The sequence below is a fragment of the Anabrus simplex genome, chromosome 1 (genome assembly GCF_040414725.1).
Source record: "Anabrus simplex isolate iqAnaSimp1 chromosome 1, ASM4041472v1, whole genome shotgun sequence".
In the NCBI taxonomy this organism is placed as follows: domain Eukaryota; kingdom Metazoa; phylum Arthropoda; class Insecta; order Orthoptera; family Tettigoniidae; genus Anabrus; species Anabrus simplex.
In genome coordinates, this window is record NC_090265.1 from 382135774 (window position 1) to 382155795 (window position 20022).

The 20022-nt window shown below is 37.0% G+C and overlaps 1 protein-coding gene across 3 annotated transcripts in view; it reads right to left on the reverse strand.

The window, feature by feature from the left end:
* Positions 1-277: 277 nt before the first annotated feature.
* Positions 278-20022, reverse strand: part of LOC136856815 (odorant receptor 82a) — a 344377-nt gene continuing 324632 nt past the window's right edge. For all 3 annotated transcript variants that reach the window (XM_067134948.2, XM_067134949.2, XM_067134946.2), the window contains 2 exons: positions 1770-1886; positions 278-1546 (listed from right to left, as the gene is read on the reverse strand). In XM_067134948.2, coding sequence (XP_066991049.2) covers positions 1833-1886 — 54 coding nt within the window. In that variant the 3' untranslated portion in view covers positions 278-1546; positions 1770-1832. The remainder of the gene's footprint in view (positions 1547-1769; positions 1887-20022) is intronic.

Consider the following 20022-nt stretch of genomic DNA (forward strand, 5'->3'; position numbering starts at 1 on the left):
TATGAAGTTCTGCTGCACTCTCTCTCAAACATCCCTGGTGTCTGTTGTACAGGAGTCAGGCAGCTTGGACCCTAGCAAGCAGGTCTTCATCTGTTTCTACAGGGGTTTCATACATCAAGGACTTGACTTAATATCAGAGTGCGGCAGAACTGCTTGCAGGATGTTAAAAGGTTTGTTTTTTTCACCTATTCAATACATGGTGAAAAAAACAAACCTTTTAACATCCTACATTCAGTATCTTCAATACGGATAACAATGATTTTTATCACTTAGAACTGCTTGCGCCGTTGCAATACATGCATTGAGACTGGCGGTCATCACTTTGAACAGTTACTATGACTAAGTTGTTGTTATGCAGTGTCCATAACACAATAAATATGCATTTCCGACCATTGGTTTCCTATCTCAATACCGTATAACTGGCCGTGGACCCACTGTCACCTGTTTTAGTTTGACCCGGAAGGTTTGAGACACTCTATATAAATATCTAATCTCTTTGTCTTTTTGTATCTCTGTGGTAAAGATACCTAGATGACTATTATACCTTCTTGGATGTTCTTAAAATATTGTTGTTGAAATATCATGCTTCCGTTACGTTAAATAAAGCCTTAACTAGGATAACATATATATTTCCTATATTAATTTACAAGAACTACCATGCAATTTAGAATTTTTTGAACATTTGTACAAATTCCATCCCTTCTTGAGGCTTCATCAGTGAAATTTATTCTTTGGATCAGTAAGTATTATTATTTACAATTCACAACACAATTCCTTGAACAATTTTAACAGTTTTAAAATTTAGTACATTTATAAAGCTTTTGATATTTTGACCTAAACCATTGTACCAAATTATCATGTACCAGTATCTATTAATAATCTTGACCATAATGGCCAGTATTGGGTCTGTATTGACTTAATCACAATAAAGAGGTGGATGATCCGCTTAGTCAATACTATGTGTTAATTTTTTTTTTTTTTTTTTTTTTTTTTTTTTTAGAATCTCGAAACATGTACGGTACTAGACATAATGTTAATGTGAAAGGTAAATATTTAAAAAATTAACACATAGTATTGACTAGGCTGATCATCCACCTCTCTATTTATATTTCTTATGTACCGGTAAAACAAAAAAATTGAAAACTGTACATTGAATAAATCAATTAAATGAATTAAAAACAAGTGAACAGAAGAAGGTCAGATTTCAGTGCTGAATACTTACAGTATATGTTATAAATAAAATACAAGTAACAAGGAAAGTTGTAGCTTTCTATCTGATGTGGTGTATTATTAACAGTTCAGTTAAGAAACATTTCACTGCCATATAAGTCATGGAGAATGTTTAATACAGTCTGAGACTAGAAGTAGAATATAATCTTACCAACAGTATGGTATAATTTCTAGAAACCATATTATCCTAGATGACATATTTACCATTTAAGTTTCAAGATATCATTTTAACTTTCATTGCTCCTGTTTTATACAATATTTGTCCATTTCTTGTAATTCCACTCTATTAGATATTTATGTTGACATGTATAGCCATCTGTGGAAATAAATATGAATCAGAATAATCCTACTTTATGTACATAGATGCAGTTATGCATAAATAGACCAAGTACCAAAAAGATCCATCAATCTGCTATTATGAGAGGAAATGCAAGGAGAATTTAGGAAAGATCCTTTGGTACTGTCTTTTTATGTATTAAATGATGCCTGTGATTTAAAATGTATGAAAATAGTTGTTATTTAGAACAAATAAAACTTACCTGAAGCTTCCAGAAAGAAAGTGTTGAACATCATTTTTCTTATTTGAGACATCAAATGTTTTACTACTCGTCTATTTGAGACAGTAAAGTAAAGAAGGAATATGCATGATTCATCAGCTGAAAAGATAGAATATCTGTTCATAATATATAGGTACCTAATTAGAACATTAAAAATCCACATACATAGGTACTTTTTTTTCTGACAGTAGTTGTTATCAACTTCCTGGAACAATAAGACCATTTCCCTGTGAGCAGCCCTGAGAGGAAAGTTCTCTACTGTACAGTACCGCCTACAAACTGTAGAAAGTGGGATTGTCTCTACATACAATCCTGCATGTTTGTAACTTTCACATCAGTTAAGATGTTACCATTTCCATCACATATTGCACACACAAAAATGATCCATCTCTCAGCAGGGAGGGGTTAACGAATATTCCAGTTGACCAAGGTACTGGAGTAGATCCCTTGATTGGTGAACATGAATAACATGAAAGAAACAAGGTAATGATCCTAGCCAGGGAGGAATGTCTGATTATGTGATATCTTCATTATAGTGCTTTACTGCATTATATGTGACCAGAATTTGGGTGGGTGACCAGTCAGGTGGGTTACATGATCACCCTATCCCCTTAAAGTAGCTTGGCCACACCTTACATTCTCCTGACTTAATGACCTACTGTAGTACTCTATCAACGCTCAGGTCGATAGGACTTGCTGACATGAGAGAAGGAAGAAAGGTGCCTGTTTAGAGTAGTGCTCTGTTGTAGTGCACCATTTGCAATACCATTTGGTCCGGTACTGCTGTTAATTACTCACTGGTCTGTTGTTCCCGCAGTCATGAATTTGAGCCCTCTGACTTACTTAGTGGTATGCTATTTTCCCGGTCAGGGATTTCAGCTCCGGTTAACCCAGAGAAGTGTTGAAATCTACTGCCACGACTCAGGCTTAGGTGTGAGTAGTGGGGAGTCCAGTCGTAAAACCGTCACGTTCATCATACAGTATACTATCTTCAGCCTAGGAGTCCTCTGGTCAGGGAGGAGGAAACACATTTTTCCTGGGGTACCCTCATTTCCTCCTGTATATTTCACATTCCCACCCCTCACTGCTCCACTCTTATGTCATTCGTAATTATCACCATCAGTGTTCCAGCAATAGCTCCACCATGTTAACCCATACCATACTGTAAATGTTAACACCATTCTTCACCCATCAGTGCAAAGGACAGTTCTAAGGCCATTGCTATTATTATTAACATAGCCCATATGGTGGCCATGATCGTTAAGGTGTGAAGTCTTTATGGTCTGACACCAGGGTTTGCTGGTTCGAGTACCAGCAGTGGAAAAAATCTCATCCCCAGAATGTTGGCTGACCGGGTAGAAGAGATGATGGTATACAATATCTAATCACTAGATTGCATGCCAAAATCCTAGGTTCATTTCCAATCTTCTTCGCGGTGTTCATGGGCTTATGATGCTCTTGATGATGATTTGTCCATCAGATGGGGACATTCAGTCTTGAACAGACCCCTTCGTGTTACAGGAGTAGGTTATGTGCCAACATCATTATCATCACACACCCAGATTTTCAGGTCACCCATGGGCTTGATACAGAAAGACCTACACCAGGCCTTTCTGGAGGCTACACACAATCAATTATCAGTTATTATGATTATTATTTTTATTTTTCCTGATGAAGGGAGTCTTCATTGCAAACAAAATACATTGCACAATCTGACATAGCAGCTGCAGCAAATTCATTACGATGTTGAAGATACTTCGTAAAATGATGCAATACAGTGGAGAAGAAGTAGTACAGTCGAACCTGCCCTAACGGACACCCTTATTCAGCAGACACCCCCCTATATTGCCTTGGCACCAATTTTATTTTACATAAGACAAGTGTTAAATTGGCCTCATTTAATTGGACACCTCGAACTCCGGGCAGCAGACATCACCATTTGTCCTGTCCACTTGACTTAACCATTCTTCAGACATAAGAAAATCCCTTTTGAATGTTTGTACTATTTCGAGTGCAAGGGGAGGGAAGGTACATCGGAATGCAGTTCTACCTAGTGGTGTATAGGCCTATTCTGCCTTTGTCCACGAAACTGCATCGCCAACATTGATCTTCTTCATCAAATCAAAAGCTGAGCATGCTTCATACATGTGTGGGTGAGTAGGAGACAGGGATCTGCGCTCAGATGGCCTTCACTTAAACCGCAATGGTACATATAAATTAGGAAACTTGTTTGGAAGGGTTATAGGGAGGTACATTCAGTGAAATGAGCTGGACTAGGGAGCAGTGTTAAGCGAACAGGGAACTGGAAATCAAGTAGGGATGACATAAAAATGTTAGCGCTCAATTGTAGAAGCATTGTAAACAAAGGAATCGAATTAAGTAATTTAAAAGATATATACTTACCAGATATTGTAATAGGAGTTGAATCATGGCTGAGAAATGATATATTGGATGCAGAAATATTCATACAGAACTGGAGTGAGTATCGTAGAGATAGGATAGGAATGGTAGGAGGGGGAGTATTCATTCTGGTGAAAGAAGAATTTGTAAGCTACGAAAAAGTTAAGGGTGAAAAACATGAATTCTGGGTGTAAGGCTCATCTCTAAAGATAATAGGCAACTTGCTGTCTTTGGAGTGTACAGACCGGGAAAGGGTAGTGCTGGCGCTGATTCAGAATTGTTTGATAAGATAATCAGCTATGTGGGAAACAATAAGGAAAGGAACGTGATAGTAGTGGGTGATCTCAATTTACCAAATGTCAATTGGGAAGGTAGTGCGAATGACAGGAAGCATGAACAACAAATGGCAAATAAGTTAATATGGGAAGGGCACCTGATTCAGAAAGTGATGGAACCAACTAGAGGGAAGAATATTTTGGATGTGGTGCTGATAAAACCAGATGAGCTCTATAGAGAAACCGAAGTAATAGATGGTACTAGTGATCACAAAGCTGTTTTCATCGTAGTTAAAAATAAATATGAAAGAAAGGAAGATATTAAAATCAGGTCTATTAGGCAGTACCATATGGCTGATAAAACAGGCATGAGAGAGTTTCAGAAAAGTAATTATGATCAGTGGAAAACAGTAAATAAAAATGTAAACAGACTCTGGGACGGGTTTAAAGCAATTGTTGAGGAATGTGAAAATAGGTTTGTACCTTTAAAGGTGGTAAGGAATGGTAAATATCCACTATATTATAACAGAGAAGTAAAGAGACTAAGAAGGAGGTGCAGGTTGGAACGAAATAGAGTTAGAAATGGTTATGGAAGTAAGGAAAAATTGAAGGAACTCACTAGGAAATTGAATCTAGCAAAGAAGTCAGCTAAGGATAACATGATGGCAAGCATAACTGGTGGTCATACAAATTTTAGTGAAAAATGGAAGGGTATGTATAGGTACTTTAAGGCAGAAACAGGTTCAAAGGACATTCCAGGAATCATTAATGAACGAGGGGAGTGTGTATGCAAGGATCATCAAAAGGCAGAAGTATTCAGTCAGCAGTATGTAAAGATTGTTGGTTACAAGGATAATGTCCAGATAGGGGATGTGAGTAATACTAAAGAAGTAATAAAATTTACCTACGATAACAATGACATTTACAGTAAGACACAAAAGTTGAAAACTAGAAAAGCAGCTGGAATTGATCAGATTTCTGGGGATATACTAAAGGCAATGGGTTGGGATATAGTACCATATCTGAAATACTTATTTGATTATTGTTTGGTTGAAGGAGCTATACCAAATGAATAGAGAGTTGCTATAGTAGCCCCTGTGTATAAAGGAAAGGGTGATAGACATAAAGCTGAAAATTACAGGCCGTGAGTTTGACATGCATTGCATGTAAGCTTTGGGAAAGCATTCTTTCTGATTATATTAGACATATTTGCAAAATTAATAACTGGTTTGACAGAAGGCAGTTTGGGTTTAGGAAAGGTTATTCCACTGAAGCTCAGCTTGTAGAATTTCAGCAACATATAGCAGATATCCTGGATTCAGGAGGCAAAATGGACTGTATTGTGATTGAACAATCTAAGGCATTTGATAGGATAGATCATGGAAGACTACTGGCAAAAATGAATGCTGTTGGACTAGAAAAAAAAGAGTGACTGAATGGGTGGCTATATCTCTAGAAAATAGAACTCAAAGAATTAGAGTAGGCGAAGCTTTATCTGACCCTGTAATAATTAAGAGGGGAATTCCTCAAGGCAGTATTATTGGAGCTTTTATGTTTTCTTATATATATCAACTAGCAAGATACCCGTGCTTCGCTACGGTATTATACTGAAATTTATAATTGAATGCTTATTGTTTTAGATATATAATCCGCCGAAATTCGCGATCTGACTCGTTCTCTGCGAGAATCCACCAAAATTCCCGATCTATTATTTTACGGCACGTTTCCTCCCATTTTTAAATCTTCCTTTCCAGCAATCGATTTCGTACTTCCCGAGTTAGGCTCAGGTATTCCTCCAGGTCAGTTGGGTCCGTAAATCTTTGCCATCTTTTCCTATGATATTTTTAATACGGATATAATCCTTCAGGAGATCCGGCGTGCTGTCATACTGGGTGCCTTGGCGGCACTGAACCCGCGACCGGACTGCATTCTTAGTCATTACCCGTCCAGGAGCCGTTTCCATCGCGGTCCGCAATTTGACGACGGTCTGGATTATTATTATTATTATTATTATTATTATTATTATTATTATTATTATTATTATTATTACTATTATGTGTTGCTGGAATGGCTGATGACAGGGAAAACCGGAGTATCCGGAGAAAAACCTGTCCCGCCTCCGTTTTGTCCAGCACGAATGCCACATGGAGTGACCGGGATTTGAACCGCGGAACCCAGCTGTGAGAGGCCGGCGCGCTGCCGCCTGAGCAACGGAGGATCCTTATAAGTACATTAATAACAGTAAAATCAATTGGTCTCACCTCCTTCTACACCCCACCGCCGTTAAGTTTATTTACAGCCCCCCCCCCGAAGAAGAATTAAAAGGATGCTTGTTTCTTTATGTTTAAGGGAGATTCCAAACACCAATGTTCACGTCTATTAACTTCAGTTTTGAGATATAAGTATCCACATAAAAATAATTTACTTTTTTTCACTTCATTTCACAATAATCTCTCCTCCCCCTAAATGAATTTTCCCGCAAAAAAAATACTTCTTTCTTTAATAGTAAAGGATTTTCTAAATACCAATTATCACGACTCTAACTTCTTCAGTTTTTGATTTATGTGTCCTCATGAAAGGAATTCAACTCCTTTACACTCCCGCCCTCCAAGATAGTTTCCCCACCAAAACGCCTTTTTCTTTGTTTTTAAAGGAGATCCAAATACGAATTTTCACGTCTGTAACAACTTTAGTATTAGATGTATGTATTCTCATACAATTAAGTCAACTAATGTTTCAATTTTTCACCCCCGCCCCCTTCATTGGATTTTCCGAGAATACGTGTTTCTTTACTTTTAAAGCAGATTGCAAATATCAAATTTCACATCTGTAACATCTTCATTTTTGAGATATCAGTAGCCTAATTAAAAGAATTCATCACCGTTTTCAGTCACTTTCCCCGCCCCCCCCCCCCCGCCCTCCACCCAAGTGGTATTTCCGAAAACTAAAAATACACTTTTCTTTATGTTTAATAGAGATAAAAATACCATTTTTCACTTCTGTAACATGTTAAGTTTTTTAGATATCCGTAAAAATTCTCATTTTAAAATTTCACCCCTTTTGGGTTCCCCTTAAGTAGAGTTTCCAAAAACAAATAACCTATATTTCTTTACATTTACAGGAGATTTACACCCACTTTTTACGTCTGTAACATTTTACGATTCCAAGATATTCTGTAGATATAGTCTTTCAAAAAATTCACCCCAATTTGTCACTCCTGTTTAACCGCCATTAATTGGCTTTTCCAAAAACTAAAAAATACGTGTTTCTTTATTTTTAAAGGAGATCACATATGCGAATTATCAGTTCTGTAATATCTTTCGTTTCTGAGATATGTGTATCCTCATTAAAGGCATTCAACCCATTTTTCACCCTTTTACACCCCTCCTATTAGGACTTACTGGAAACAAAAAAAATACGTGTTCCTTTGTTTTTAGAGGAGATTCTAACCACCAATTTTTACATCTGTAAATTTTAAAGTTTTAAGATGTAGACACACTTATTTTAAAAAATTCACCCCCGTTTTCACCCCCAATATTTGGATTTTCCAAAAACGAAAAAATACCTGTTTCTTTACTTTTAAAGTAGATCCAAAATACCAATTTTCAGGTCTGTAATATCTTCAGGTTCTGAAATATAAGTATCCTCATGAAAGGCATTCAACCCATTATTCACCCTTTTACACCCTTCCTATTGGGATTTTCCTAAAACAAAAGAATACATGTTTCTTTATTTTTAAAGGAGATTCTAAATACCCATTTTTACATTTGTAAACTTTTAAAGTTTTGAGATATAGGTGCACTCATTTTAAAAATTCACCCCTCTTTTCACCCCCATATTTCGATTTTCCAAAAACGAAAAAATACCTGTTTCTTTATTTTTAAAGTAGATCCCAAATACCAATTTTCAGGTCTGTAATATCTTCAGCTTCTGAAATGAAAGTAGCCTCATTAAAGACATTCAACCCATTTTTCACCCTCTTCCACCCTTCCTGTTGGGATTTTCCGAAAACAAAAATATACGTGTTTCTTTATTTTTAAAGGAGATTCTAAAAACTAATTTTTTACATCTATAAACTTTAAAAGTTTTGTGATATAGATACAATCATTTCAAATATTTCAACCCATTTTTCACCCTTTTACACCCCTCCTATTAGGACTTACTGGAAACAAAATTAATTGGATTTTCCAAAAACAAAAAATACGTGTTTCTTTATTTTTAAAGGAGATGCAAAACACCAATTTTCAGGTCTGTAATATATTCAGTTTCTGAGATATAAGTATCCTCATTAAATGCATTCAACCCATTTTTCACCCCTTTCCACCTTTCCTACAGGGGATTTTCCGAAAACCAAAAAATACGTGCTTCTTTATTTTTAATGAAGTTTCTAAATATCAATTTTTACAACTGTAAACTTTCAAAGTTTTGAGATATAGATACACTGATTTTAAAAATTCACCCCCCTTTTCACACCCCATTAATTGGATTTTCGAAAAACAAAAAAATACGGGTTTCTTTATTTTTAAAAGAGATCAAAAGTACCAATTTTCAGGTCTGTAATACCTTCATTTTTTGAGATATAAGTACTGGTATCCTGATTAAAGGCATTCAACCACTTTTTCACCATTTTTCACCCTTTTTCACCCCTCCTATTGGGATTTTCTGAAAACAAAAAAATACGTATTTCCTTATTTTTCAAGAAGATTCTAAATATCAATTTTTACATTTGTAAACTTTTAAAGTTTTGAGATATAGATTCACTCATTTTAAAATTTCACCCCCCTTTTCACCCCCTTAGCGACGGAATATCCAAAAATCCTCTCTTAGCGAGCACCTACATCTTAATATGAATATATCCCCAAAATTTCATTTCATTATGTCCAGTAGTTTTGGCTCGGCGATGATGAATCAGTCAGTCAGTCAGTCAGGACAAGCTATTTTATATATATATAGACTAGCAAGATACCCGTGCTTCGCTACGGTATTATACTGAAATTTATAATTGAATGTTTATTGTTTTAGATATATAATCCGCCGAAATTCCCGATCTGACTCGTTTTCTATTAGATTACGGCACGTTTCCTCCCATTTTTCAATCTTCCTTTCCAGCAATCGATTTCGTACTTCCCGGTCTAGGCTCAGGTATTCCTCCCGGTCAGTTGGGTCCATAAATCTTTGCCATCTTTTCCTATAATCATTTTAATATGTATAAAATCCTTCAGGAGATCCGGCGTGGTGTCATATTGGGTGCTTTGGTGGCACTGAACCCGCGGCCGGACTGCATTCTTAGTCATTACCCGTCCAGGAGCCGTTTCCAGCGCGGTCCACACATTTGACGACGGTCCGGAACATTATTATTATTATTATTATTATTATTATTATTATTATTATTATTACTATTATGTGTTGCTGGAGGGGCTGATGACAGGGAAAACCGGAGTATCCGGAGAAAAACCTGTCCCGCCTCCGTTTTGTCCAGCACGAATGTCACATGGAGTGACCGGGATTTGAACCACGGAACCCAACTGTGAGAGGCCGGCGCGCTGCCGCCTGAGCAACGGAGGATACTTATAAGTACATTAATAACAGTAAAATCAATTGGTCTCACCTCCTTCTACACCCCACCGCCGTTAAGTTTATTTACCGCCTCCCCCCCCCCCCCCAAAAAATATTAAAATAAGGCTTGTTTCTTTATGTTTAAAGGAGATTCCAAACACCAATGTTCACGTCTATTGCCTTCAGTTTCGAGATATAAGTATCCCCATAAAAATAACTTACTTTTTTCACTTCATTTCACACTACTCTTCCCCCCCCCCCCCTAAGTGAATTTTCCCGCAAAAAATACTTGTTTCTTTAATAGTAAAAGATCTTCTAAATACCAATTATCACGACTGTAACTTCTTCAGTTTTTGATTTATGTGTCCCCATGAAAGGAATTCAACTCCTTTACACTCCCACCCTCCAAGATGGTTTCCCCACCAAAACGCGTTTTTCTTTGTTTTTAAAGGAGATCTAAATACGAATTTTCACGTCTGTAACAACTATAGTTTTTATTAGATGTATGCATTCTCATACAATTAAGTCAATTAAATTTTCAATTCTTTCACCCCCCCCCCCACTTCATTGGATTTTCCGAGAATACGTGTTTCTTTACTTTTAAAGCAGATTGCAAATATCAAATTTCACGTCTGTAACATCTTCATTTTTGAGATATCAGTAGCCTAATTAAAAGAATTCAACACCATTTTCAGTCACTTTTACCCACCCCCCACCTCCCAAGTGGTATTTCCTAAAACTAAAAATACACGATTCGTTATGTTTAATAGAGAAAAAAAATACCATTTTTCACTTCTGTAACATGTTAAGTTTTTTACATATACTGTAAAATTCTCATTTAAAAATTTCACCCCTTTTGAGTTCCCCTTAAGTGGAGTTTCCAAAAACAAATCACATATGTTTATTTACATTTACAGGAGATTCCAAACACCCACCTTTTACGTCTGTAACATTTTACGTTTCCATGATATTCTGTAGACATAGTCTTTCAAAAAATTCATCCCAATTTGTCACGCCTGTTTAACCGCCATTAATTGGATTTCCCAAAAACTAAGAATTACGTGTTTCTTTATTTTGAAAGGAGATCCCATATACAAATTTTCAGTTCTGTAATATCTTTCGTTTCTGAGATATATGTAAACCCATTAAAGGCATTCAACCCATTTATCACCCCTTTTACACCCCTCCTATTAGGATTTACAGGAAACCAAAAAATACGTGTTCCCTTATTTTTAGAGGAGATTCTAACTACCAATTTTTACATCTGTAAATTTTAAAGTTTTAAGATGTAGACGCACTCATTTTAAAAAATTCACCCCCCCTTTCACCCCCCAATATTTGGATATTCCAAAAACGAAAAAAATACGTGTTTCTTTGCTTTTAAAGTAAATCCAAAATACCAATTTTCAGGTCTGTAATATCTTCAGGTTCTGAAATATAAGTAGCCTCATTAAAGGCATTCAACCCATTTTTCACCCTTTTACACCCTTCCTATTGGGATTTTCCGAAAACAAAAGAATACGTGTTTCTTTATTTTTAAAGGAGACTCTAAATACCAATTCTAACATCTATAAACTTTAAAAGTTTTGAGATATAGATACAGTCATTTTAAAAAATCACCCCCTTTTCACCCCCCGCCCCCATTAATTGGATTTTCCACAAACAAAAAAGTACGTGTTTCTTTATTTTTAAAGGAGATCCCAAACACCAATTTTCAGGTCTGTAATATCTTCAGGTTCTGAAATATAAGTAGCCTCATTAAAGGCATTCAACCCATTTTTCACCCCTTTTCACTCCTCCTATTGCGATTTTCCGAAAACAAAAAATACGTGTATCTTTATTCTTAAAGGAGATTCTAAATACCAATTTTTACATCTATAACCTTTAAAAGTTTTGAGATATAGATACACTCATTTTAAAATATTACCCCCCTTTTCACCCCCCTTAATTGGGATTTCCAGAAACAAAAAAAATAAGTGCTCCTTTATTTTTAAAGGAGATCCCAAACACCAATTTTCAGGTCTGTAATAATCTTCAGTTTCTGAGATATAAGTAGCCTCATTAAAGGCATTCAACCCATTTTCACCCCTTTTCACTCCTCCTATTGCGATTTTCCGAAAACAAAAAAATGCGTGTTTCTTTATTTTTAATGAAGATTCTAAATACCTATTTTTACATCAGCAAATTTTAAAAGTTTCGAGATATAGATTCACTCATTTTAAAAATTCACCCCCTTTTCACCCTCCCATTAATTGGATTTTCCAAAAACAAAAAAAATTCGTGTTTCTTTATTTTTAAAAGAGATCAAAAGTACCAATTTTCAGGTCTGTAATATCTTCAGTTTCTGATATATAAGTACCGGTATCCTGATTAAAGGCATTCAACCCATTTTCCCCCATTTTCACCCCTTTTCACCCCTCCTATTGAGATTTTCTGAAAACAAAAAAATACGTGTTTCCTTATTTTTAAAGAAGATTCTAAATACCAATTTTCACATCTATAAACGTTTAAAGTTTTGAGATATAGATACACTCATTTTAAAATTTCACCCCCCTTTTCACCCCCTTACCGAAGGAATATCCAAAAATCCTCTCTTAGCGAGCACTTACATCATAATGTGAATATATCCCCAAAATTTCATTTCTTTATGTCCAGTAGTTTTGGCTCGGCGATGATGAATCAGTCAGTCAGTCAGGACAAGCTATTTTATATATATAGATGATATTTGTAAAGAAGCAGAATCAGAGATAAGGCTGTTTGCAGATGATGTTATTTTGTACAGAGTAATAAATAAGTTACAAGATTGTGAGCAGCTACAGGGTGACCTCGATAGTGTTGTGAGATGGACGGTGGGCAATGGTATGATGTTAAATGGGGTTAAAAGTCAGGTTGTGAGTTTTCGCAAATAGGAAAAGTCCACTCAGTTTTTATTACTGTGTTGATGGGGTGAATGTTCCTTTTGAGGATCATTGGAAGTACCTAGGTGTTAATATAAGAAAAGACCCTCATTGGAGTAATCACATAAATATGATTTTTAATAAAGGGTACAGATCTCTGCACATGGTTATGAGGGTATTTAGGGGTTGTAGTAAGGATGTAAAGGAGAGGGCATATAAGTCTCTGGTAAGACCCCAACTGGAGTATGGTTCCAGTGTATGGGACCCTCACCAGGATTACTTGATTCAAGAACTGGAAAAAATCCAAAGAAAAGCAACTCGATTTGTTCTGGGTGATTTCCGACAAAAGAGTAGTGTTACAAAAATATTGCAAAGTTTGGGCTGGGAAGACTTGGGAGAAAGGAGACGAGCTGCTCGATTAATTGGCATGTTTCGAGCTCTCAGTGGAGTGATGGTGTGGGACGACATCAGTAGACAAATAAGTTTGAGTGATGTCTTTAAAAATAGGAAAGATCACAATATGAAGATAAAGTTGGAATTCAAGAGGACAAATTGGGGCAAATATTCGTTTCTAGGAAGTGGAGTTAGGGATTGGAATAACTTGCCAAGGGAAATGTTCAATAGTTTTCCAATTTCTCTGCAATCATTTAAGAAAAGGCAAGGAAAACAACAAATAGGGAATCTGCCACCTGGGCGATTGCCCTAAATGTAGATCAGCAGTGATTGATATTGATATTGATTGAACGACCATAAAAACCTTCTTACGATAGTCTAATTATAGATTAGGTGGAGAACTCATCCTTCATACTTGTGTAGTATTCCGAGAAATCTAGTTGCCCAGAAATGCTGCCAGAGGCTGTTGACTCACAAGTTACCTGGGGATTTTCTTCCCTTCTTGCATCATTCTATTCATAACTCGGATTGTCGCTGATAAGGTTGAGCCCAGGTAGTCACCTTGAGAAGGAATAGACAGTACAGGCGCTAATTAGTGAGACAGAAATACTGTAGCATTTCAGTTGTCTGTTAAACATGTGTAACAAGGGACGATAGTGTTTAGTTCTCGAGACAAGAAGAAATGTGATTATAGAAAGTGACAAGGGACTTTCAGTGAGAAAGCTTGCTGAAAAATTCAATCAATCAATCAATCAATCAATCAATCAATCAATCAATCAATCAATCAATCAATCAATCAATCAATCAATCAATCAGTCAATTCTGATCTGCATTTAGGGCAGTCGCCCAGGTGGCAGATTCCCTATCTGTTGCTTTCCTAGCCTTTTCCTAAATGATTTCAAAGAAACTGGAATTTTATTGAACATCTCCTTTGGTAAGTTATTCCAATCCCTAACTCCCCTTCCTATAAATGAATATTTGCCCCAGTTTGTCCTCTTGAATTCCAACTTTATCTTCATATTGTGATCTTTCCTACTTTAATAGACGCCATTCAAACCTATCGTCTACTAATGTCATTCCACGCCATCTCTCCGCTGACAGCTCGGAACATACCACTTAGTCGAGCAGCTCTTCTTCTTTCTCTCAATTCTTCCCAACCCAAACATTGCAACATTTTTGTAACGCTACTCTTTTGTCGGAAATCACCCAGAACAAATCGAGCTGCTTTTCTTTGGATTTTTTTCAGTTCTTGAATCAGGTAATCCTGGTGAGGGTCCCATACACTGGAACCATACTCTAGTTGGGGTCTTACCAGAGACTTATATGCACTCTCCTTTACATCCTTACTACAACCCCTAAACACCCTCATAACCATGTGCAGAGATCTGTACCCTTTATTTACAATCCCATCATGGGCGCCCGCAGGATCTTTTCCAGGGGGGGCACATTAACAATTTTCTTGAATATAAAAACTAATATAACATCAGCAACATTAAATTGTTTACAGAAACTTCCAGTTATAACATATGCTAGATGACTATCAGTAATTTCAGTTTATGAAATAATCTGGTATGATATTAAACAATTGAACATCAACATCTTTAGAATTCCAGGGGGGGGGCAAGTGCCCCCCCTTGCCCCCCCTTGCGGGCGCCCATGAATCCCATTTATGTGATTACCCCAACGAAGATCTTTCCTTATATTAACACCTAGATACTTACAAAGATCCCCAAAAGTAACTTTCACCCCATCAACACAGTAATTAAAACTGAGAGGACTTTTCCTATTTGTGAAACTCACAACCTGACTTTTAACCCCGTTTATCAACATACCATTGCCTGCTGTCCATCTCACAACATTTTCGAGGTCACGTTGCAGTTGCTCACAATCTTGTAACTTATTTATCACTCTATAGAGAATAACATCATCCGCAAAAAGCCTTACCTCTGATTCCACTCCTTTACTCATATCATTTATATATATATAAGAAAACATAAAGGTCAGATAATACTGCCTTGAGGAATTCCCCTATTAATTATTACAGGGTCAGATAAAGCTTCACCTACTCTAATTCTCTGAGATCTATTTTCTAGAAATATAGCAACCCATTCAGTCACTCTTTTGTCTAGTCCAATTGCACTCATTTTTGCCAGTAGTCTCCCATGATCCACCCTATCAAATGCTTTAGAGGTCAATCGTGATACAGTCCATTTGACCTCCAGAATCCAAGATATCTGCTATATCTTGCTGGAATCCTACAAGTTGAGCTTCAGTGGAATAACCTTTCCTAAAACCGAATTGCCTTCTATCGAACCAGTTATTAATTTCACAAACAATTCTAATATAATCAGAAAGAATTCCTTCCCAAAGCTTACATACAATGCATGTCAAACTTACTGGCCTGTAATTTTCAGCTTTATGTCTATCACCCTTTCCTTTATACACAGGGGCTACTATAGCAACTCTCCATTCATCTGGTATAGCTCCTCCGACCAAACAATAATCAAATAAGTACTTCAGATATGGTACTATATCCCAACCCATTGTCTTTAGTATATCCCCAGAAATTTGATCAATTCCAGCCGCTTTTCTAGTTTTCAACTTTTGTATCTTATTGTAAATGTCATTGTTATCATATGTAAATTTTATTACTTTTTTGGCCTTAGTCTCCTCCTCTATCTCGACATTATCCTTGTAACCAACAGTCTTTACATACAGCTGACAGAATACTTCTGCCTTTTGAAGATCCTCACATACACACTCCCCTTGTTCATTAATTATTCCTGGAATGTCCTTTTTGGAACCTGTTTCTGCCTTAAAATACCTATACATACCCTTCCATTTTTCACTAAAATTCGTATGACTGCCAATTATGCTTGCCATCATGTTATCCTTAGCTGCCTTCTTTGCTAGATTCAATTTTCTAGTAAGTTCCTTCAATTTCTCCTTACTTCCACAGCCATTTCTAACTCTATTTCTTTCCAGTCTGCACCTCCTTCTTAGTCTCTTTATTTCTCAATTATAATAAGGCGGGTCTTTACCATTCCTTACCACCCTTAATGGTACAAACCTGTTTTCGCATTCCTCAACAATTTCTTTAAACCCATCCCAGAGTCTGTTTACATTTTTATTTACCGTTTTCCACCGATCATAGTTACGTTTTAGAAACTGCCTCATGCCTGCTTTATCAGCCATATGGTACTGCCTAAGAGTCCTACTTTTAAGACCTTCCTTTCTATCACATTTATTTTTAACTAGCACAAAAACAGCTTCATGATCACTAATACCATCTATTACTTCAGTTTCCCTATAGAGCTCATCTGGTTTTATCAGCAAGACATCCAGGATATTTTTCCCTCTGGTTGGTTCCATCACTTTCTGAATCAGCTGTCCTTCCCATATTAACTTATTTGCCATTTGTTGGTCATGCTTCCTGTCGTTTGCATTTTCTTCCCAATTGACACCTGGCAAATTCAGATCTCCCGCTACAATCACATTTCTTTCCATGTCGTTTCCCACATAGCTGACTATCCTATCAAATAATTCCGAATCCGCGTCAGTGCTACCCTTTCCCGATCTGTACACTCCAAATATATCAAGTTGCCTATTATCTTTAGAAATGAGCCTTACACCTAGACTTTCATGTGTCTCATCTTTAACTTTTTCGTTGCTTACAAATTCTTCTTTCACCAGAATGAACACTCCCCCTCCCACCCTTCCTATCCTACCTCTACAATACACACTCCAGTGCCGTGAGAAAATTTCTGCATCCATTATATCATTTCTCAGCCATGATTCAACTCCTATTACAATATCTGGTAAATATATATCTATTAAATTACTTAATTCTATTCCTTTCCTTACAATACTTCTACAGTTCAACACTAACAATTTTATGTCATCCCTACTTGATTTCCAGTTCCCTGTTCCCTTATCACCGCTCCCTAGTCCATCCCGTTTCCCTGAATGTACCTCCCTATTACCCTTCTAAACAAATTTCCTAACTTATACGTACCACTGCGGTTTAAATGAAGGCCATCTGAGCGCAGATCCCTATCTCCTACCCACCCATTAGGATCTAGAAATTTCACTCCCAGTTTCCCACATACCCACTCCATAGTCTCATTTAAATCCCCAATCACCCTCCAGTCAGTATCCCTTCTACACAGTATTCCACTAATAACAATCTCCGCTTTCTTAAACTTCACCCGTGCTGCATTTACCAGATCCCACACATCTCCAACTATGTTGGTACTTATATCAGCTTGCCTTACGTTGTTGGTACCAATGTGAAACACTACCACCTTCTCCTTCCCCTCCTCCCTATCTTCTACTTTCCTCAACATCTGCCTCAACCTAATTCCTGGATAACACTCTACCCTGGTACCCTTTCCTCCACACACTTTCCCCACGTGTCTAACGATGGAATCCCCCATGACCAGAGCCTCAACCCTACCCACCTCATTTGATCCCCGCCCCTCCTGGTCAGCCCTATCTTTCCTGATACCTGCAGAAGCTACTTCCCCCTCCCTTTTCTCCTTCCCATGACCCTGTTCCACCTGTCTTTTCCTACTCTACATTTTCCTTTCCTACCTTTTCCCTTCCTCCTACTTCCACTCATCTCAGCAACAGTTCCCTGTCCCTCATCTTCCCTCTGTTGTTCTACCTGGAGTGACTCGTACCGATTTCGCACAGACACCTGTCCTGAATTCTGATCCTGAATAGAGCCCTTAGCCTGCAATCTCCTTCCCCTTAGAACATTCGACCACCTGTCTTCTACAACTCCTCCCTTTCCTTCCCCTCCCTCTTGTACACCTACTGTAACCTGTACATTCCTTCCTGTCTTCTGTGAGAATCCTAATTATCTCTCTCAAACTTTCCAACTCCTTCCTCATACCCCTCAATGCCTCGCCACACCCACAGTAAGTACACTCGCGCTCCTTAGCCATTCTTTACGGAGGAAAGAATGAAATTAAAAATAAAATAACTTATTTGCAAAAAATAAATGAACGGAGGTATATATTGTCTGGGTTAGTACACAACAATAAGGTAATTAATATACGAATACACTACAATACTACTTAGTCGTGCTCTATTTTTTTTTTTATCCTACAACCCCTGACAGGATAAAAACTGCTGTTAATTACTGAATGTCGAAAGTAATAGTCTACACAAGAACTACACAATTCCAAACTGCAGTTAAGCCGATTCTAATTACAACAACAGTATTTTAGTAAGAGTTTCTACGGATACCTCTACTACACCAGTACTACACAAATATTTTACAATAATAAAATAATCACACTAAATTCTAATAGGATATTACTCGTATACTACTGTACAGTACACTACAGTAATTTTTAACTACTTTCAGACGTATCCTAATTACAATACCGGTACCGTACCGTATGTCACTAAACTAAGCACAACAGAAATGAAATTTGCAAGAACTACTGTACTCAAAGATTACCAACGAAGCTAAATGCTTAGACAAATTATTATTAGTATTACGGTCTAATAGATACACACGAAAAATAACACATGAATATAGCAAGCAAGATACAGCACTATCTAAATGTAGGTACTGTATCTATACTACAATGTATCTACACTACACTACACTGAGTTTGGTTAAATGCTTAAGTATCGAAAGGATTGCCGTACACAAAGAAAAACACGAATATAACTGGCAAGATACTATCTAATATATTATACCTTATCTTCACTACAATTCTACTGAAATGTGGTTATGTGATTATTACAGCTGGTGGGACGGAGAATAAAAGTGTCCTTAATTAGGCCTACTGAAAAATACGAGGTTGTCTACAGTAATTGCACAAATATTTCTATCAAAACTACTACTACTCCAGGGACTTGAACTGCAATTACTGGGATATATGAACTCAAATAAACACTATTGTGGAGAATAGAACTGAAATTTTAAAGGAGTGGGAGGAAAATAGGAATCGAGGAGTGAAAAGAAAGCGGGAGTCAGTTTTTTCAGAAGCGAACATTGTGGTATATGAGTTGTTCAAGTGTGCTCGAGTGAAGAAACTGTGTGTGAGTGGACCAATGTTACAAGATAAAGCTCGAGAAATCGCAAATAATCTGAAAGTTGAGAATTTTGTAGCTAGCAATGGTTGGTTAGATTGTTTTAGAAAACATCATAACGTTAGTTTCAAAACAGTCTGTGGAGAAGGTGGTGATGTGTCTGCAACTGAAGTAGCGGATTGGAAAGATAGGTTACCAGACATTTTGAATAGTTACAAACTAAAATACATTTTGAATGTTGATGAAACTGGTCTGTTCTTTAGGGCGATCCCGAAGAAGTCACTAACTTTGCCGAATGAAAGTTGCAATGGTGGAAAAATGTCAAAAGAAAGAATCACCATCATGTTTTGTTGTACCGGTAACGCACTTGGTGAAGAGGAAAATCCTCTAATAATCGGTAAATCCTTGAGACCCAGGTGCTTTAAAAACATGGACTTAAATTGTCTTGGTGTCGAATGGCATGCAAATAAAAAGGCATGGATGACGTCAGCAATATTCATGAGTTGGCTCCTAGCTTTGGATTCCAAGATGAAGGCCAGAAACCGTAACGTGATCTTATTGCTAGATATTGCTACATGTCATCCAGGAATACGGCTTTAAATGTAAAACTGTTGTTCCTTCCACCCAATACCACTTCTCATCTTCAGCCATTGGATCAAGGAA